Source organism: Chanos chanos, chromosome 6 (genome assembly GCF_902362185.1).
Source record: "Chanos chanos chromosome 6, fChaCha1.1, whole genome shotgun sequence".
In the NCBI taxonomy this organism is placed as follows: Eukaryota; Metazoa; Chordata; class Actinopteri; order Gonorynchiformes; family Chanidae; genus Chanos; species Chanos chanos.
In genome coordinates this window covers 8,788,310-8,806,871 of record NC_044500.1, presented here as the reverse complement: position 1 = coordinate 8,806,871, position 18,562 = coordinate 8,788,310, and the positions used below count along the sequence as shown (strand labels likewise).

Genomic DNA, 18,562 nt, shown 5'->3' with positions numbered 1-18,562 from the left:
TTTATAGAGGGCTTCCTTCTATACTTATCAGTGACTGACCGAGTCGCACCGGTCTGTCTGGCACTGTTTTCAGCTTTCTTCACACACAGTCTCACGGTCACTTCAGGTTTTTTTTTTTTATTCAGTCAGTCGAAGCTTCTGCTTTTTGTCTTGTTTTTCCTTATGTAGTCCCAACAGATTAGTGACTGAGTGCTAGTGGATCAGAGGCTACTGGGGGGGGGGGGGGGGGGGGATGTCGCACTTTTTCAGAGCTTGTGTGAGGGCTATCTCAGAGAAGGTTCTTCTTCTCTGTCTTCATGCTCAGGGTAGTTCATCGAGACAAACTCTTACCAGGTCGGCTAACCAGGTCAACCTGAGGAAGGGAGAGAGGAATTACAAAAACACGGATGTTAAAAGGCCTCTGAGTTGTGTTCTGAAAACCAAAAAATTACAGTAAAATATCTAAAGGAGCTAGGGGGAAAACCTAAGATGATCTAAAATGAGTTTATCAGATGAATATAAAGGTTACGTGGCATGTGTCGGGTGGTCCATCTGAAGCTAAAAGAACGTTCCAGAACGAGCCACATCTTACTCCCTTTAACTCGTTAACAACACAACTCAGCTTATGCTGTTTCAGCTGAAACTTTCAACTCCACTCCAGTGTAAAGAATGACCTTTCTGTTTGGAAATACAGACACACAATTCACGTACCCACGTTGTATCGGCGCTGGCAAGCTTTGTGTTAAACATATGACACTTTAAAAAAAAAAAAAATCCGTCCTCTAAATAACTTTGCAGTCCTTTTCCAACCAAAGAAAAGAAAAAGTTCATATCCGCCCTGTTTTCTAGGTCAACATAAGAGCGGTTCTGCTCTGCTTATGCGGCTGACAACAGTCCGATGATTTAACGCACTCAAAAAGGTCCTTTTATGTCTTCAAAGGAAATTGAATAATTTGTTGCTTTCATGTACGACGTTTCTCCAAGGGCTCTTTGTTTCCTGAGATTGCCAATGTTTACACATGCCTTCCTCCTTTCTTGACACTAAAGAGTCTTGTTTGTAGATTGCTCATTTGCTTTGGCTCCTGCAAACCCAGCTACACACTCTTTCCATGAGCCACCATATTAACGGAACAGCAATGAAATACCCTCTTCATTGAATGATGCCCCCCCCCCATGTAACCCTGGTAACAACTGGGACAATTGGACTGAAACTGTGCATGGGTCTTGAGTCCACGTCCCTGAGGTGAGGTGTGAGGTTCACCAAATCATCTTGTTATTGCTTTAAAGATGCTATCAGGTCCACCTGGGTTAAGGAACTAACAGAAATGTCCAGGACATACACCCTGTATGTAAGGAATTCAGTTTCACAAGCCTGTTTCAAAGACACCTTTTCTTAAAAGGTCAAAGCAACTTAAAACAAAAACTTATATGCTCATGTTAGCGGAGCCAAGAATACCAGTTTGGGAAACACTGAAATCGGACCGTCACTCACCTTCCAAGGTGGGGAGCTCTTCCTTTGAATGAAATGCATTGTCTGGCAGACTGCTGCTGACGACCTCTTGATTCTCTTTGGTCTGGTCAATGGAGAGACCTGTATGGTGAGCGTGACCCTGCCTTGACGCCTGGTCCTCCTCAGTAGGAGAAGAAGAAGAAGAAGAGGAGGCGGTCCTCTTTGTGTGTTCTTGGAGACCATCGGAGTTCTGGATGAGCGGCCAATTCTCGGTTAACTCACTGGATAGAGGTTCTGGATGAGTTCCCAGATCTGCTTGGCTACTCCCCACAGAAGGGCTCGTGTGTCTAGGGGGCAGAAATGTAGGCCATGTCACAGTAAATCTCTCCCCAGGATCCAACCATTCTTCAAAGTCATGTGGGGTTTTTTTTTTTTTAATTGTATACCCACTACATGCTGGCATCATTCATATACACATCTTTGTCTTTGTGGCATTTTTTTGGTGTACATTAGAAGAGATGGTTATGGTTTTTCAACTTAAATGCTGGATTTTGACATCTTGATGCCGACAATGAAAACACTCCCTTTTTTGTTCCTTTAATTTCCTATTTTTCTTTTAAAGTACAAACGGAGCAATACAATCTCAGGTGACGTTTTGGCAAAACCAAAGGCATTTGTCTGAAACGCTGGGTGTGTTTGTACAGGTGTATTTGTCATTCAGAAGCAAATGAAAAATAATAGAGACAGAACAAAAAAAAAAAAAACGTTTCTTTTATGTGTGCATCCACCACTGTTTACTTTATGTAATCTTTTGAGAGAGGCCATTTCGTCTTCAATCTGAGTAGAAGCAACTTTTGACTTCATTTTAACATTATTCAAAACACTTCAAAACGTTTTGCAAGGAAAGGACATGGCTGAATGAAAACCACTTTAAATATCAGTCTAAAATAGAGTGTCATATGGTGTAACTTCACTCACTCTTTGTTGAGAGAGTTCTGAGATTGGAAGGGGCTGTTGTCTCCACTCCGACCAATACTACAAGTGTCATCGCAGCACAGGGAGGGAATCAAGTGCACAGGACCTGAAAGAGAACCTGTGTTTGAGTTGTCTACAGTACTGCTTCGAAATTTGTTGACACAAGGCATATGATACATACAGGACGACAAAATGAATCTGTAATATCCAGTGAGTTGCTAACACAGCTAAACAGTAAAAACTTTAGTTTTTTTTTAGGATGATCTGTGTTACGCCCTAGCATCTTCAGCCAATTCGCTATGGAAACTGTAGCTGGAAATGCTTTTCCACATGTAGAATTACGCTACATCTCCAACAGGGGAGGGACCGGAAAACAAACGACGCTCCACAGTTTGCTATATCCACCTCGGGTTACTGTAGCTAAGGACCGAACCTATCCACGCATCTGACCTGGACCGTGGGGACAGTGGCAGCAGGGTCGCTGGGAAAACTCGAGGGCTCTGTGTCGATCCAGGCAGGACAATTCCGCTCCATTATACGGACCATCTGGAGACCTCAGGGATCCTGCAGGACGTAGCATGGTTTTTTAGGGGGTTTTTTTTCCAAAGAGGAGACAATGCCGGCGCGGTATTTCTTTCATAAAATAACACTGACAAGACAATACGGAAAGGAAGGAAGTGTTATTTACCCCCGGGCTTCTTCTCCAGGAGCTGTCTCTTGCAGTAGATGACGCAGAGGATGAGCAAGGCCAGCAGGACAGTGGCCAAAGCGCTGCAGATGACCGCGGCCAGGGCCATGTCACGGGGGCTGGTCACAGTGGACGGAATGGGGACCAGGTTTACACGTCCGCTGCCTGAGAACAAAACACACACAGACTGCATCTGAGTAAACGAGGGCCGAGTGAATTCTCAGGGAACCTTTCGACCCCGGCGACCTTTCCAATCTATACTTCCTCGGCCTCGGCTAATCTTAACAGACTATCCAAGCTCAGCAGACTTTATAAACCCCGGAAGCTTAGCTAATTATACCATCCACCCTTGGCTAACTGCATTGACCATTCAAGCCTTGGTTAACTTTTTGGACCATCTAGCCTAAGCTATATACGAGGATCATCCAACTGTGGCTAACTTCTATGTGGCGTTTCAGTCTTTGAGATGTCAAAAAAGGTTTCTCTCAGTACATGGTGCTACACAAAATTTTGTATTCCAATGACATGCTTATTAACGCAATATACAAAAGACAACTGTTGTTAGACCAACTCGATAAGACTGTTCTCTAAGTCTCAGAGGGTTAACTGACTGTATAAAGTCTAATACATCTGGACCGGGTAGAATGTCATTAAGGGCACAGATGGCGCATTATCAACGCTTAGGCATTTTTTGGTGCTGTCCGAGAATATCTCTCAACACGTGCGCAGTTCTTGAACTGTAAAACGATGCACAGTAGATGCCGTCGTCGCGCGATGTTTCCAACAGTCTAATCCCGAGAAGCCAAATAAATCAACTTCTCGCACTACTAAAGCGTTCAGGATTCGGTTCATGAATGCGAGTCCCATATTTCACACCTTCTGTAAATCACTCCACATAATTCTCTCCCGCCCCCCTCCCCAAGGTTTTGTGTTTCACCTTCTCATGTATTTTACTGTTAGCTGTCCCACCCTCACCCAGTTATGACCAAGAATATGCTCCATGGAAACAGTTCAGTTCAAAGGAAATATGCCTTGGGGGTGGGGTGGCCACATTCCCTGCCTGCCAATCATTTTTCACCCTTCCTAGCCCAAGGCAGTCAGGGCCTTCAGTTGCCAGTCGGACACCACTGTTATTAGGTGTCTAATTGAGGCGGTGAGCAGTCAGTCTGGTGTTTGAAGCCAGACAGGGAATGTATATTGATGCTGAGAAAACAGCTGCCACTCTCTCTGTTAGACCCTAAGGATGTCTAACGCCACTGTCTACAATAAATAATGCCCCTTCTTCTCCACAACAACACAGACTTCAAAAAGTCTCTTTCGCAAGGTCTAAACTAACTTTTTTTCTTTTTTTTTTTTTCTTTAAACCTACCTTGGCCTACTGAGGACGCCTACAGACTGTGAGCTTTCAGGAATCTTATAAGTTTATTGCAAGCCACACTGTGCCACACGGATGTAGTAAACCTGGCTACAAGATCAAGTTTGACTGTATGATGGTAACACCTGCTGAATCGTAAGCTACGATGCAAGTCAATATATAAGAATAAAACGTAATCAGCGTTAGTAGATGTAGCGCTGGTAGTTAGTTGGTCAGCAGACGCAGGTCGTAGCAGCAGTCACATTGTGAGATGGTCATTCTAAATTTCTGACACTGTCAGAATTTTGTCTCAGGCTATCTTTGGTCACAGGACCGTGATGACAGCCATCTTTGAACCTCTCTCACAGTGCGACATAGAACCACCGCTTTGGACCCACGACCAAATACATCACCACGTTTTGTCATCTTTCGTCTGGGACAACCCAAAATCTCACAGTGTATAACTGACTTTTTGTGTTAAGGCAGGTAAGTCGATTTGTGCAATTCTAACAATTTTGAAAGTCACTAGATTTCTTTTTTTTTTTTTTTCATTTTCATATCATGCAAGAGACAGCTTGGTTGCCATTAGCTCTTGAGAGATATTAAAACCACACTGCTGTAGGCAATATTTGATAGCTATCAAGAGCACTGAACTGGATGACAGCCACTTTTGTCTTATAAATTAGGCTGTCAAAGGGAAACATGTTTTAGTATTCAAAATTGCAGGTAGAATTAAATTAAAAATCATTTAAGTTAGGCATTTGAGTTATCCTGACCTCACATATCTACAACGCTGCGATATAGCAATAAAGACACAAAATGTCGGTCTCTTTGTCCGTGATCATTTACTCAGTCATGAGAGCAGATGATAGATTCTTGCAGGTGTTGTCGCTTTTCTTGTTTATGCAACAGTTTAGGAAGTGAAATGTAAACAGTCTGCACACAAAGAATGACAGATCATAGTGACCAGTCCCCAAAGAGAGAAAGGGATTATTCAAAAAGTTCACGAAACAAACAACAATTTTTTTAAAAGTCTTTTCAAGCAAGCAAAACCACATCTTGTTTGCTTTCTTCTGCATTAATCATAAAACAAATTTGGGTTTGGCCTTTTCAAATTCAAGTACTCTTTGTTAGACAATGTAAACATCGCTTTAGGCCTTAATGGGAATTTTTTTTATATATATTCCGTACATATGAGATATGGGCATTTATGCATTCCATTTAAAGAAGGTTAACCAAAAAAAAAGGAAAAAAGCTTTTAGAATGGGCTTGTCCTCAAGGAACTAAATATAGAGTTGATGGTAAACAACACACTATCAAGATTTTAAAAGCATACATGTTTCCATAAGTGAGAAGACACATCTGGTATGTCAGTTAATATGAGTCGGTGCCTTTGGTTAATAAAGACTGTGACATGAGATATGTATGTTCTTTGACTTTCCTCAAAGAGATATCATAGAATAACTGACAAGATAATCGCTTACTTAATACTCTCTAAAGTCCACATCCATACAGACACACATTGGAAGGACTGAAATTAAAAATGCAATGAATGTTTTTGTGTGTAATTGTGTGTGTGTGAGAGTGAGAGAGAGAGAGAGAGACACACACACACAGAGAGAGAGAGAGATACTAAAAAAAATTATTCTCTTCTGTTCCTGGCAACAGAGTTCTTTAAAATGTTGCTAAGTGCACGCCTATTAAACCGGCATAGCAGGGGCCTCGGTCGAAGCCGTTATGTCTCAGTGCTAGCAAATACGACCCAGCTGTTAGTCCTTCTGATGCCGTGTTCCAGACCAAAACGGTTCCCCCCTCTTATCTCCCTCTCACAGCTGCAGCAAACACAGACAAAAGGGGCCGGCCCATTGAACAGATCTCACCTGCTGATCTTATCGTATACCCGCGCACTCTCTGCCAATAGACTGCACCTTTTGATCTACGTGCGAGGCTTGTTGACTCTGAGGAATGCCTCAAACTCAAACTCAAACTCGCGGCCTTGTGCTTGACGCTCGACAGAGTCACGGTCGCCACGGTAACTTCGAAGAGCCTGACATTCCTCTCGCTAAAACTACACGACAGATCTGTTGTCTTGAAAAAAAAAAAATCTAATCAAATCAAATAAAAGCGTATATGAGATATCTTTAAGCGCGTATAGTTTTGGAAAAGCATATTGTTTACCAGCCCCCTTATTTCGCAGCTTGGGTCATAACTGTGTACAACCTGTCATTTAGCTAAGCAATAAAAACATATTCGTGTGGACAAACCTGGGTTAGACGGAATTAGTCACGAGTCGCTGATTGCCGGGTTTGCGACGAAAATTGTTCGGCAGAGAGGAATTTGAGGAAGTTGTCGACTTATTTTCAAAATAACTTCAAGCAACTTAATGGTCCATTGAGGAAGTCCACGTTATTTCATGTGATGTAATATAACATCAATGGAAGAAGCCATTGAAATAGTTCCCTATTTTATCTGGACATCATTGTCATTGTATTAATACTACAGTTTATCATTAAAAAAAAAAAAACTGATACGCAAGTCCATGTTAAAAGTAAGGGATAGATATTCACACATTTCAAAGAGCCTGATAAAATTCCTTTCAGCTGTCATAAACTCCAACAAAGACAGTTGATAACCCTTTGGAAGAACTTTATCTGTGTCACAGCAACACTGAGAAGTGTAGCAATTTCTTTTAGTATAGCAATTTCTAACGTGGAAACTGTGAAATGGGTACCTTAAAATGACAAAGCCTTACAATATTTTTATTAATTAAAAAAAAAACAGCTCATGATGTTCTTCAACAGACAGGTTAGCATTTTAGGCTTGTACTTCGGTTGCTATGGTGCTGAATCCTGACTTAAAACCTAAGAACTTAAGTACACGGAATGTAAAAGTCAAAGGCAATAAAAAAAGGTCAAACATTAGCTCTCACGACAATGTCCAAATACCAAACCAACATCTGCAGGCTCCAATGATTCCTTCATAAACCGGGCTAATGGGAGTTAGCTATCACATAGCCCCGATGAGACAGGCCAAAGTAAACAGCGAATGAAACACATTAGGATAACCAGAAGAACCCACAAAAAAAAAAAAAAAAACTTTCTTGGTTTTCTTTCTCTTTTTTTTTTTCTTTCCCTCCCTTCGTCTTGCCCAACAAACGGGCCGTGTGGGATACGTTAAGATTTACAGCTCGCTCTGACGGAGGCCTCCATGCACAGCTGTGAGTTTGCCCCAGGCTGGTGTGGAGCTATTAAAATGATCTGCCCTTTAAGTTTTCACCACCGTGTACCAGATAACACTGGGGATGAAGAGGTAGAGACTCTCTCTCAGACATTTGGATGTGTTCCACAGTGAATCCAGCTTTGCTCTCTAGACACACAATGGGGACATTCTGTTTTGTCGTCCTCTGAGATTAGTGGTGTAAGACCGGTGGTTTGCATATGACAGGAAATGTATGTGCATTTATGCACACAGCCACGCAGTACTCTTGTGCGTGCATAGACACACACACACGGACACCGACACACACACACGCACACATACACGCACATATACACACACACGCACACATACACATACAGACAGACACACAGCCATACACAGAAAGTAACACTAATTAGTCTCAGTCCAAAACACGATTAATCAGAAGGTATGCTTGCCCTGTGTGAGCCGCTCCTACATCGAAACCCCTACTGTTACAATCCAGACAAAAAGTGAACCGTACAATGTTTACAGATTTTCCAATTAGCCCCTTGATACATCTGAGGTACCTTACAAAAGACTACTATACCTGGTTTCTCCCCTCTGTCTGTCTCCCTCCATCTTTTCTGTCTCTCTCACACACACACACATACTCCAGCAGACCTTCACAAGAACCAGCTGCTCGCATCACAAGTATCAGAAAGTCATATTTCATTATGAAAACTAGACATGAGCTCTGTTTCAGAGCCTAAAACCACAAGAATATTCGCCACTGCATGCGACCCCATTGGAGAGGAGACTAATTAGACATCCTGAGCTTAATCCATGGTTTAAAAGCATTCCCATCCCTCATTCCTGTCTGTGAGTAGAGACTCTCTGGTGGAAGTGGGGTGCCATGGTAACAGACTGTGGCATTCAAAGGTAATGAACAATCCGTCGCATTATTCCCACCTTCATCTCCATTTCATAGCGTGATACCTGATCAGATAACGGATCCGGCTAAAGATAATTCATAATCTTCTGAGGCGAATTATCTGGAAAGTGTGAAATGTTCATCCGTAATGTAAATTACGAGAAGTTAAACGTGGGGGAGGGTATTTATTTAGTCAGAGGAGTCAGGAATTAGGAGTACTTTCGCACCCTCTGCTACGTTACGGATCGGACCGCGTCATGTTAGACCTTTTATCTGCTCGTAAAAATCCTTTGTGGGTTGGGTTTGAACGAGTCTCTCTGTCTCTGAACTGAACACTCTCTGTCCATTAAAGGTCATGGAGCTCAAAATTTTGAGTATTTTTGACAGTCATTGCCTGTAGGACTCCAGTCTAGCTCCAATGATCTTTTTTGGTAGACCTCTCTGCACTGCAATGTGACACGCGTGCTAAAGTACGAAAAAAGACTTCACCGGCTGTTGCTTTTTTTTTACTAATCAGACACACAGGAGATTCACTGTTTGAATTAAAGCACTGGTAAAGCACTTGAAGGTAACGTCATGAGAGAAACACTTACAGTGAGGCTCATATGGAGGGGGTGGGTCCCCACATGGGATGCACTCCATATCCTGGAATCCACTTAATTTCGTCTTTCGGTAAAACCTGTTGCCGAAAGAAAAAAGAAAGAGTAGAAATGGTTATTACCAAACATGAGGTAAAATACAAAAAAAACAAAACAAAAAAAAACAAACATCTCAATCTTTTAGAACATATCATTTGTCAAAGTCGCTTCATGAAGTTAAAAAAAAGTTATTTTCTAAGGAGATGCATAAAAAGAGATGCCAGTGATAAGTGTCTGGAATATGAAAAAAGCATATTTGGAGGAGTTGCCCTGAGCTGACTTGCAGGCTGTTGCCAAAGCTCTTAATTAAGGGTAATCAAAAGTAATTAAATGACGTACTTGTGAAGAGGGTAATATACCTCTGGGGTGAACTCCTAACATACATACTGGGGTGAACTGAGTTAAGAAAGCCAATTTTTTTTTTTTTTTTTATAACCCCACCCTTACGATCCTTTAGGAGCATGTCTGGACTGTCTCATAACACGCCCCCCCCCACCCCCCACCCCCTGTGAAGTTCACCTTAAACTTGTCCTGGGGGTGGGGGGGTGGGGGGCTGCTACCACGGTAGTGAGAAAGTAAATCGAAAGGTGGATCTAATAAAGGTTTGCTGGAGTTTTACTACTTTAGCACTAAAAGCGGGGGCACGGGCAGATAATCATGGGAACCGATCCATTAAGGAGGCGAACAAACCATTCTCTGGATGTTTGCCCGTGTCCTCAAATGAAGATGCTAATTTTAACCATTTTAAGAGCGCCAAAAAAAATAGCGGGTGGGAAGCACACCACAAACAATGAGTTGGAAGGGCGCAAAAGGGTTGTCAGCTAATGTCATAAGCAAATTGTGTTTTTCAAAAAGATTGATTTGTGTTTCTGGAATATTCTGAGGCTGTGTAATCTTAACCACATACCACATACAGTAGATGGGTGAAAACCACATAAAAACTGCTGTTACAGTAGGAAGAAGAAGCCATCGGAGTCTGTCAGACATCAGAGAATGTCTGTTATCTGTGTTTGTTTTGTTTTTTTTTCAAATGCCATTCAAAGGCTGCTTATGATTACGATTATTATCATAATTATTATTATTCTTCACGCACAGTTGTTCTTAAGGATGGAATTTATCCTCTCCTTTTATATAGCTTCTCTCAGTCGGTCTGTTTGACTCTGAGTTCAAACACACTTTTACTGCTTATTGTGTATGTCTCTCACGTTAGACTTATGCTAGTTAGGAAATGACTTGAGCAAGACTTGGATTGTTTCGTGCGCGCAAATTAGCGGTTGTGTTTTTAGTGCTCTTAGTAACCCTAATGCTCCTTTAATGTAGTGCTAAATTTCCACAACAACAACAACAACAACAGCAACAGCAGTAGCAAACGTGATCCAGCTTTTATGCTTAATATTTAAATCCAAAGAGAGGTAACGTCAGCATTAGAGGTAGATTATGGTATTTCCTCAGGGGTGCGCCTCTGAGAGCAGAGGGCTGCCTAGCTAAAAGTGGACTTGGATTAGCTGGGTCAGGTGTTTTAGTGCAAGCCTACATCATAACACTGGAGTTTTGAAGGTCTAGTCTGGAACTGGTCTGGATAAACAGTGTTCAAAAACCAGATTCTGGTGACGTGGCTGGTCCCTCGTTTTTAACTTACCCTGGTAGACAGTCACCACACACTGCGTTGGTGGTGGTGGAGCAGTTTCCCCTCTGAAAGCGGTTGAGGAGGGCACAATCCAGACACAGCTTGCATTTCTGCAGGCTGCGGTCCTCCTTGAAGCGGCTGGCTCTGCAGGGCACACATCGGGCATCCTCTCCGTAACCAAAGCCACATTCCTGCCGGGATTAACAGCAGATATCCCACTGGTGAGGGAGGGAGAGAGAGAGAGCGAGGAGGAGCGGACTAAAGAGGGAGCCAACGTGGCCTAAAAAGAGGAGCTGCTGTAGAAAAAAAAAAGGAAAAAAAAATAATTATCCTGGGGTGTGCTGGGGCCTGAGTCAAACAAAAAGGCCGGTTCTTTTCAGAGTCCATCTTACACAGGCAATAATCTCTCTGACTCTCACTAGATCAATGGGTCGCCTTCCGCTCTGGGCCACGAGAATGGCTCGAATTTGAATGATAAAGGCCCACAGGGACGCCCATTGTCGTTTTATAGTGAGTTTATAGCCCAGTTTTTTTTTTGTCCCTAAGCTGCTCCATAGGCAGCAAGAAGGAGGTTTTTTTTTTTCCCCCCACTGCATATAGTGAGATGAGCTAAACAAGCTCCGTCGTCCCAGAGAAGGCGAGTGAATCAGAGGCCAGTGCAAGATGGAGAAGAGTTTAGACTCTATTACAGGGACCATCTCCTCAAAATTTTCCATTTTAAACCTGATGCTAATTCCCCACTACCCCTTCACAGCGGCCCTGACGTACACGGTGGGCTCCTATATACAGTTTCACAGACTGACTGCTGAAAAGAGGCTTGAAAGTTAAATCATAGTCAACCAACAATACACTGCCATTTCAAGTCACATAATCTGTTGAATGGAGTAGGCTCATCCACAATGCTTCTATAACATGTGAGATGGAGTACCTTTGTATGCATTCATTCATATATAACTGACGAGAGGAGGTTTTTTTTTTTTGTTTTTTTTTTGAACGGTTCAGAGACACAAGTCACGAGTGGGGAAGGAACCATTCGGACCAGACACTCACTTGAGCGAAGTTTATTACAAACACATGCAGAGGGAAAATAAAAAAAGTTCAGTGAGCGAGAGAGAGAGAGAGAGAGAGAGAGAGTGTTCCTGACCTCAACAGACTTTGCACAAAGAAACAGACAAAACAACTTATCTTTCGAACGCCACGTGATGCTAACGGAGCATTCCGGCACATTCTAGATCAAGCACATCGTGCCTGCTTGTCGTCTCCCGGGTGATGATGGTGCTCTGCTCCAGCAGGACCCACACTGATATACTGCCTACAGTTGTCTAGACCAATCAGAAACAGGTTCTTCCAACAGAAAAGACATGAGTCCATACACGTTCATTTGACTTCGCTGCCTAAACCGCTCGACTAGCAATTAGTACCCAAATGATCAGGCATCTACCCAGCCATCCATGTTCAGAGCGGTGAAATTGGCCAGAAACCCACTCCGAATTTAAAACCGGGGGCGCCTTCAGTACATCACTACAAACGCAATGGAATCCCAGAGGTAGGTGGGATTGGCTACTATAAAATAATTTAGCCTTTGCTGACTGTATTACCTGTGTTTATAACAGGTCACAAAAAAAGTATCGTCCACCAAGAGACTGTCGTTTGAGCCGAAAGAATAAAACCCGTGTTAGTGTCATTTTTACAGACTCTGTATGGGAAATCAAATCTCTGTAAGACTGTGTATAAGACTCAAAACCCAATGGCAAATAGGATAGTCGTCCTAAATCTCAGATTCAGGCTTAGGGAGAATTCCCACCGCCACTGAACAATAAGTGACAACACCCTCTGCATTGTTCCCTAAATACAGCACTGTTTCCTTTTTTAAAGATACGCCACAGAGAAGAGCGTATGATTACCAGGGATTGTTTTCCTCATGCGTGTGCGTACACACACACACACACACTGTTCATACAATACTAAGGGATCATTTTCCACAGACAAACATATCAATGGAGGACAAACGTATATAAGGTCTTCTGGCTGTGGGCAATGGAGTCGTATGGAGAGAGGTAACATGAGACTTTCTGAAATTTTATCACAAACTAAAAACTGAGAATCTAGTTACCTTAGGGGACACAAAAAAAAAGATAAGAAATATGATACACACACACACACACACACACACACACAAAAAAAAAAAACCTCATAAAAAAGTAATATCAGAGCCAAATGTTTGTCTGCGGTCATAATTGCCAAAATGACAGAGCTTATTCTTAAACTGTAATAACTAGAATTTCTCGCGAAAGCGTCCAACTTTGATTCGCCGTATCGGGTTTGTTTGTAACCTGAAGCAACGCAAACTTTTCCAAGCTCCGATTCTGAAGCAGAATTCCTTAAGTGCTCTTGAATTAGGATCAGTGAAAACTGTTTTTTAACCACAGGCGCTTGTACTTAACCGAACAATACTAAGGGCCTTTGATGGGGCTCCAGCACCCCACAGACTATAATCAGTTTGGAGCACGTTTTGCATATTTCATTCGTTCTACAGCGATTTTAAGGCTTCAAGTGCCTGGGAACTCAGCACAGATGTGCACAGCTTTCACAAAGCTCCCATCTCCCTATCCTATCTTCTGTCCAACTCTTAAAAAAAACAACAAAAAAACAATTCAACTTTCAAACATTCAGTTGAAGGTGGGTGGGGGGGGTGGGGGGGGGGAGACACTCACAATTCTCAATTAACACTGGGTTTTCCCAGGACATCGTTTTTGGGTTTTTTTTGTAGCCCTGAAAAACTCCAAGCGCGATAGGAAAGAGTTCTGCAGAGGGGCTCTCTACAGTTATATAAACTTTGACAATGCCCAGTCTCTCCAGTTAATCTGGGTTTCCAATGGTGGTACATTTACACTGCATTAGACAGCGTTCTATCCCAGTGAAAATAAATGATCATTTTTGGAATGACATCACTCAGTATGTCGCATTGTCTTGAGCAGCTGTCTCTCCCCCCCTACCCCCCCCACCCCACCCCGTGAAACCGCTGTTGCCACCCTCTGTTCCCACAGCGCCGACTCCGATCGGGGGGTAACTTGTATATCATTAGCGTTGAAGGTCAGCTTCAAACAGGGGAAGCTTCTCTCCTCACCCGTGTCCTGTTTCACAGCCTGGGCACTCACTCCTGTGTCTGAATGTAGGCACGGATTACCAGAACTAAGAGGCAATGACAACGGCCCTTCACAGAGACGGGAGCAGAACATAAGGAATTGGGAGGGTTTTTTTTTTTTTGGTCCAAATGCATTCAACGCTTCGGTTTTGGCTCTCTCAGCCCGGTCCGTCCTCACACGGAGCAGGGTAGTGCAGAATGGCAGCTGTTGTTGCCTGCGCCCCCATATAAGGCATTTCTCTCCAGCAGGGCATGAAGGCCAACAGTGGAAAGGAAGGGGAAAAAAAAAGGGGGATGACAAACAACAAAGAAAGAGGAAATAAAAGAAGCAAGGCCTGCTTCTCCCTCTCTCTCTCTCTCTCTCTCTCTCTCCCTCTCTCTCTCTCTCTCTTTGAAGGCATCTTGCCATTCCTGGGAAGAGAATCAACAGCTGAGTTTGAGAGAGTCTGAAACTGAAGAAGACCGGAGACCCCTGGGTTTGTCTTTTGGAGCATGCAGTTAGGGCTCTGTGCAGAACGGTTTAAAATGCTTGGACAGTGCCTTTGGCTTCCACATGAAGGGCCCCAGCGAGGGTTCATCTCCAGAAAAAAAAAACCAAAAAAAAAAAAAAACGGCATGGAATACGCTCGTGTGGTTCGGTTTTATAACACAGAGACGCTGTGCTAAAACCAGCATAAGAAGCAGAGAAAATAAATTTGGATATCTCTTGGGTTCTATGGTTGTTCTGATCACATCTGTTTTTCACAGGCTTGGTGTTCATAAACAGTACAGGAGTATTGTTACAAAAACTCAACTCCAGCATCCACGAAAATAGGAAAAACATCACCCACTGACTATTCAAAGGCGCGTGTGTAATAGGTACTACATATTGTACCTTTAGTGTGCATCTTGCCTAAGCTATATACACTGTTGAATTTCCATTCGCTTCTATTAAGGAAAACTGGTTAGTTTCGTAAAGTATTTTCATCATGAGATTTTTGATGGATTTAAAGACATCACACAAAGCTCCCATCTACTGTGCAGAGTCTTGTCTAACAGGCAAGCTCAAAACCAGTACCTGCAAGTACGATTTTACCTCTATCTCCAGATCAAGTTTTGGTAAGAATGCCAAGTAAAACAGCAATGAGAGAGACCAGTAGAGCAGAGAGTTGGATGAATCTGAAGCAAGTTCAGACACAGAAGTGTTTTGGAGTCCTCTTATCCAGTAAATAGCAGGACCACACCACGTTCAGACCCATCTTGTATTACTCAAGACTGAAACCCCAGTTCAACCTCTTTGTCTCCAGATAGTAGAATAGGACACTATTATCCAGGTATGGAGAGAGATGTTTCCCCTCTAATTTACTCAACAGGCGGTTACATTCATAAAATGACCCATTTAAATGTACTGTAACATTTTAGCGTGTTATAACTTCAATGCAATTCAATGCACTACAACAACTACAGCTGTCATATACAAAATGGAGATATGAAGCAATAGAAAGCCCCACGTGACATGCATATTTTATGATATATTTTCCACGACTTACATAAGAAAATATAACATCAAGACAAAACATCTTTACAGGCTGAAGTATCTACGGCCAAGGATTCTGTGAGAGCGGGCATTACGCAATCGTAATCTGTGCATCTGAATAAGGGCAAGTTTAAAAAAAAAAAAAAAAAAAAAAAAAAAAAACAGCAAACAGACAGTCATGTACAGGTCTCAGCTGTCGCCTGAATGGAAAAAGCTATTTTAAAAAATCCAGAGACATTTCCTTGTTGGTGTCTACTGATATTATGTGTCATTACACAGCACATGGTTCAGGACAATAATCTCATTGTTTCTAATAGGGGAAAAAAACTGTTCTAAAGAATAACTGTAATTATAGAAGGAAATCTTTTAAGTTTGGGGCGGGGGGGGGGGGGGGGGGGGGGGGTGTTGGGGAATCACGTCCAAAAACTTACATCCTTTGACTGTCTCCGCAGAGGCTGACTGTCTAAAGGAATAAGCAAACATCTCAACCAAGCAAGCAAATAAGCGCACTACAGAGACACCACAAAGGCACTACACACACAACACAAATTCTCAGCTGCTTTTGATGTTCTCAGCGCTAAGTGGGAAGGTCAATCAGGAGAAGGTAAAACAGCTCCATATGGCCTCTCAAGCAGAAAGCCAAACGCTGTATGACTTCTGCGCGTTTTTTTTTTTTTTTTTTTTCCCTCCGATACGGCACGTCGCTAGCGCTCGCTCGCAAACGGCGGCAAATCATTGACCATAGCTGTGGGGCTTCTGACATTAATTGGCCAAAAAACATCAGGTGCACAGCAGCAAATCGCTGATAAGTGCATGTTTTTTGGCGCTCCGTGATGAAAGCTAACCTGATGGAAATGCACGTGCAGGACAGATGTTCACGACCGTAAATTATACTTAAACGTATCTCTGTTCACCTGGGAGTGCATTTCTGCTATATAATGATTTTCCACACTGAAGACAGAACCAAGCTTTAAAAAAACCACAGCGGATGTATAAAACCACACTACAGCTCTCATTTCGGAAAGCAATAACTCACGTAGATTATGCCTCCCTCACTGGAGAGGCCATACCACAGCGTGTAAACTCTCAGACAAACAATAGGAGACATTGAGCAACAGAAAGTCAGAAGTATGGGTGTAGCTGATTAGAGCGTGTCCAAAACTTCGGCATAAGGGAGGAATGCTTTATTCTCTTTCTTCATGAAACAGAGGAAGCAATAAATAGTAGGATAAGACAGACTATTCAAAACACTGGTATCTTTTCAGGTCGCGACCTTAGAAAGTGTGCTGTTTTCTTTCTTTTTTTCCCCTTTCTTTCATTCTTTCTTTCTTTCGTATTCATCTGTTTATTTTAGCTTTAAGTATGGACTTCCCATTTCTTGATTAATTTGAAGTCAACAGAATCAAGTGTATCATTTGTAAACTCTGGCTAACCTATGAATTTAATATATTACACATATCCCCACAAGCCAGGATCATAGCTGATCTGAAATACACACAGAACACAAATGAACTATAGAAAGGACAAGATCAGTGTCAGATTACTCACTAAATCACCCCATTGGCCTTATTTAGAGTCAAACAAAAGTTAAAGAAAAAAAAAAAAAAGGAAGATATTTTGTTTATGTATTCAACATTTCACACTGCTGGTAAATGGTTTGAAAGAATAACTTTGCCTTAGACTCAAATTGGGCTGTTGGCTCCATGGTCAACAGAGACTCTGATAAAAGGTGCCAAACCTTGGATAGTTCTTGTCCAGCGTCGCACTGCTTGCAGGGTATACAGTTGCCGAACTGATCCTTATACTCTTGCTCTCGGCATTCCCTCTTCTCCTCGGCAATTATGGGAACCTGAGAGGGACATTAAACATGCTCACCGAGAGTTAAGGGTTCCAGGGTTTCATCACAGGTTTGTCAAAGGAATAACGTGACAGTGTTAAAACTGTTAGGGGATGCTTTGGAGACAGTGACTCCATCCGTTCGATATCCTGATGTTTGGTCAAGCGTAGGCACAGGTTGCACAATATATTACTCCAGTGGCAACTGGCAGCAGTGGCTATTTGCATCATTCTGAAGGTATCAGAACAGAAGACACTGTAAACCTGATTAACAGAGTCCCAGAGACTCGCTAAAGTTCAGCCAACTTTAGAGGAAGTGGAGGTTATCATCAATGACATTAAAACCCACAAAACGATACTGTTTTCTTGAGTAAATTGTTGGCTAACCTCTAGAAGATTCATTGTAATTCGTGTAGAGAACAGAGAAAAGCAAAGGAACTCACCAGAAAAACACTGAGGAATAATAACTCCAGACAGAGAAACCAGGTGTGCTGGTCCATCTTGCTGGATATTCCCACGTTCACTGTGATCTGAATCAAGTCAAATTGAAGAAATATTGAAACCCAGAGGCAAGTTAAATCTTGAACAGCAATACACAGAACACGGATGGAAATATTGTTAAGTAGTCCTTTTACTGTTATAAACCCTAAAGCTCAGCTCAAAAGCTCCCAAAGCCAAAAGCTGAGGATCTTCTACCTTATCTAACCACCAACTAACCAAGACCATAAACCATATATGTATGTGTGTGTGTGTTTTAAAGGTAATCACTACCTGTAGACATCAGTTCTCTCCGGATAACATGAGTTCTCAACAAACAATAATATGTAGTTAGTAGCGAGTCTGATGCGCCGGATTCACTCCATAACCTTCATTAAGACGGCATGATGAAAAACATTTGAGAAACTGATGTAATTTGCATTAAATGAGTTGCATGGACTGCATCTGATGCTATTGATTACTAAGACCACGTTGATTACTAAGACCACGGACACGGCCGCCTCGTATTCTTGCACTATAAGGTAGTAGTTGACATAATCTGAATAACAGTAGGACAAACTGACATGTGAACCTCTGAATTTTCATATGCACCTGATACATGACTTCTCTCTAAGTCCCACACAAAATAATACTTTATGTAACCAGCAGTTGTGAAACTATTTAGAAGGGACCGTGTTGCACGAAAGCAGGATTTGAATGAACGCTGGCTTCTCAAAGCAGAAAGGCAAGAGTTTCGTGATTTCAT

At 42.3% G+C, this 18,562-nt stretch overlaps 1 protein-coding gene across 1 annotated transcript; it reads right to left on the bottom strand.

The window, feature by feature from the left end:
- Positions 1–347: 347 nt before the first annotated feature.
- tnfrsf19 (tumor necrosis factor receptor superfamily, member 19) lies at positions 348–17,819 on the bottom strand. The gene is given in 9 exon segments (XM_030777966.1): positions 348–352; positions 1,472–1,776; positions 2,408–2,522; positions 2,855–2,968; positions 3,093–3,257; positions 9,151–9,236; positions 10,835–11,013; positions 17,222–17,353; positions 17,763–17,819. Coding segments are annotated over 9 exon segments (1,158 nt in total).
- Between the last annotated feature and the right edge of the window lie 743 nt (positions 17,820–18,562).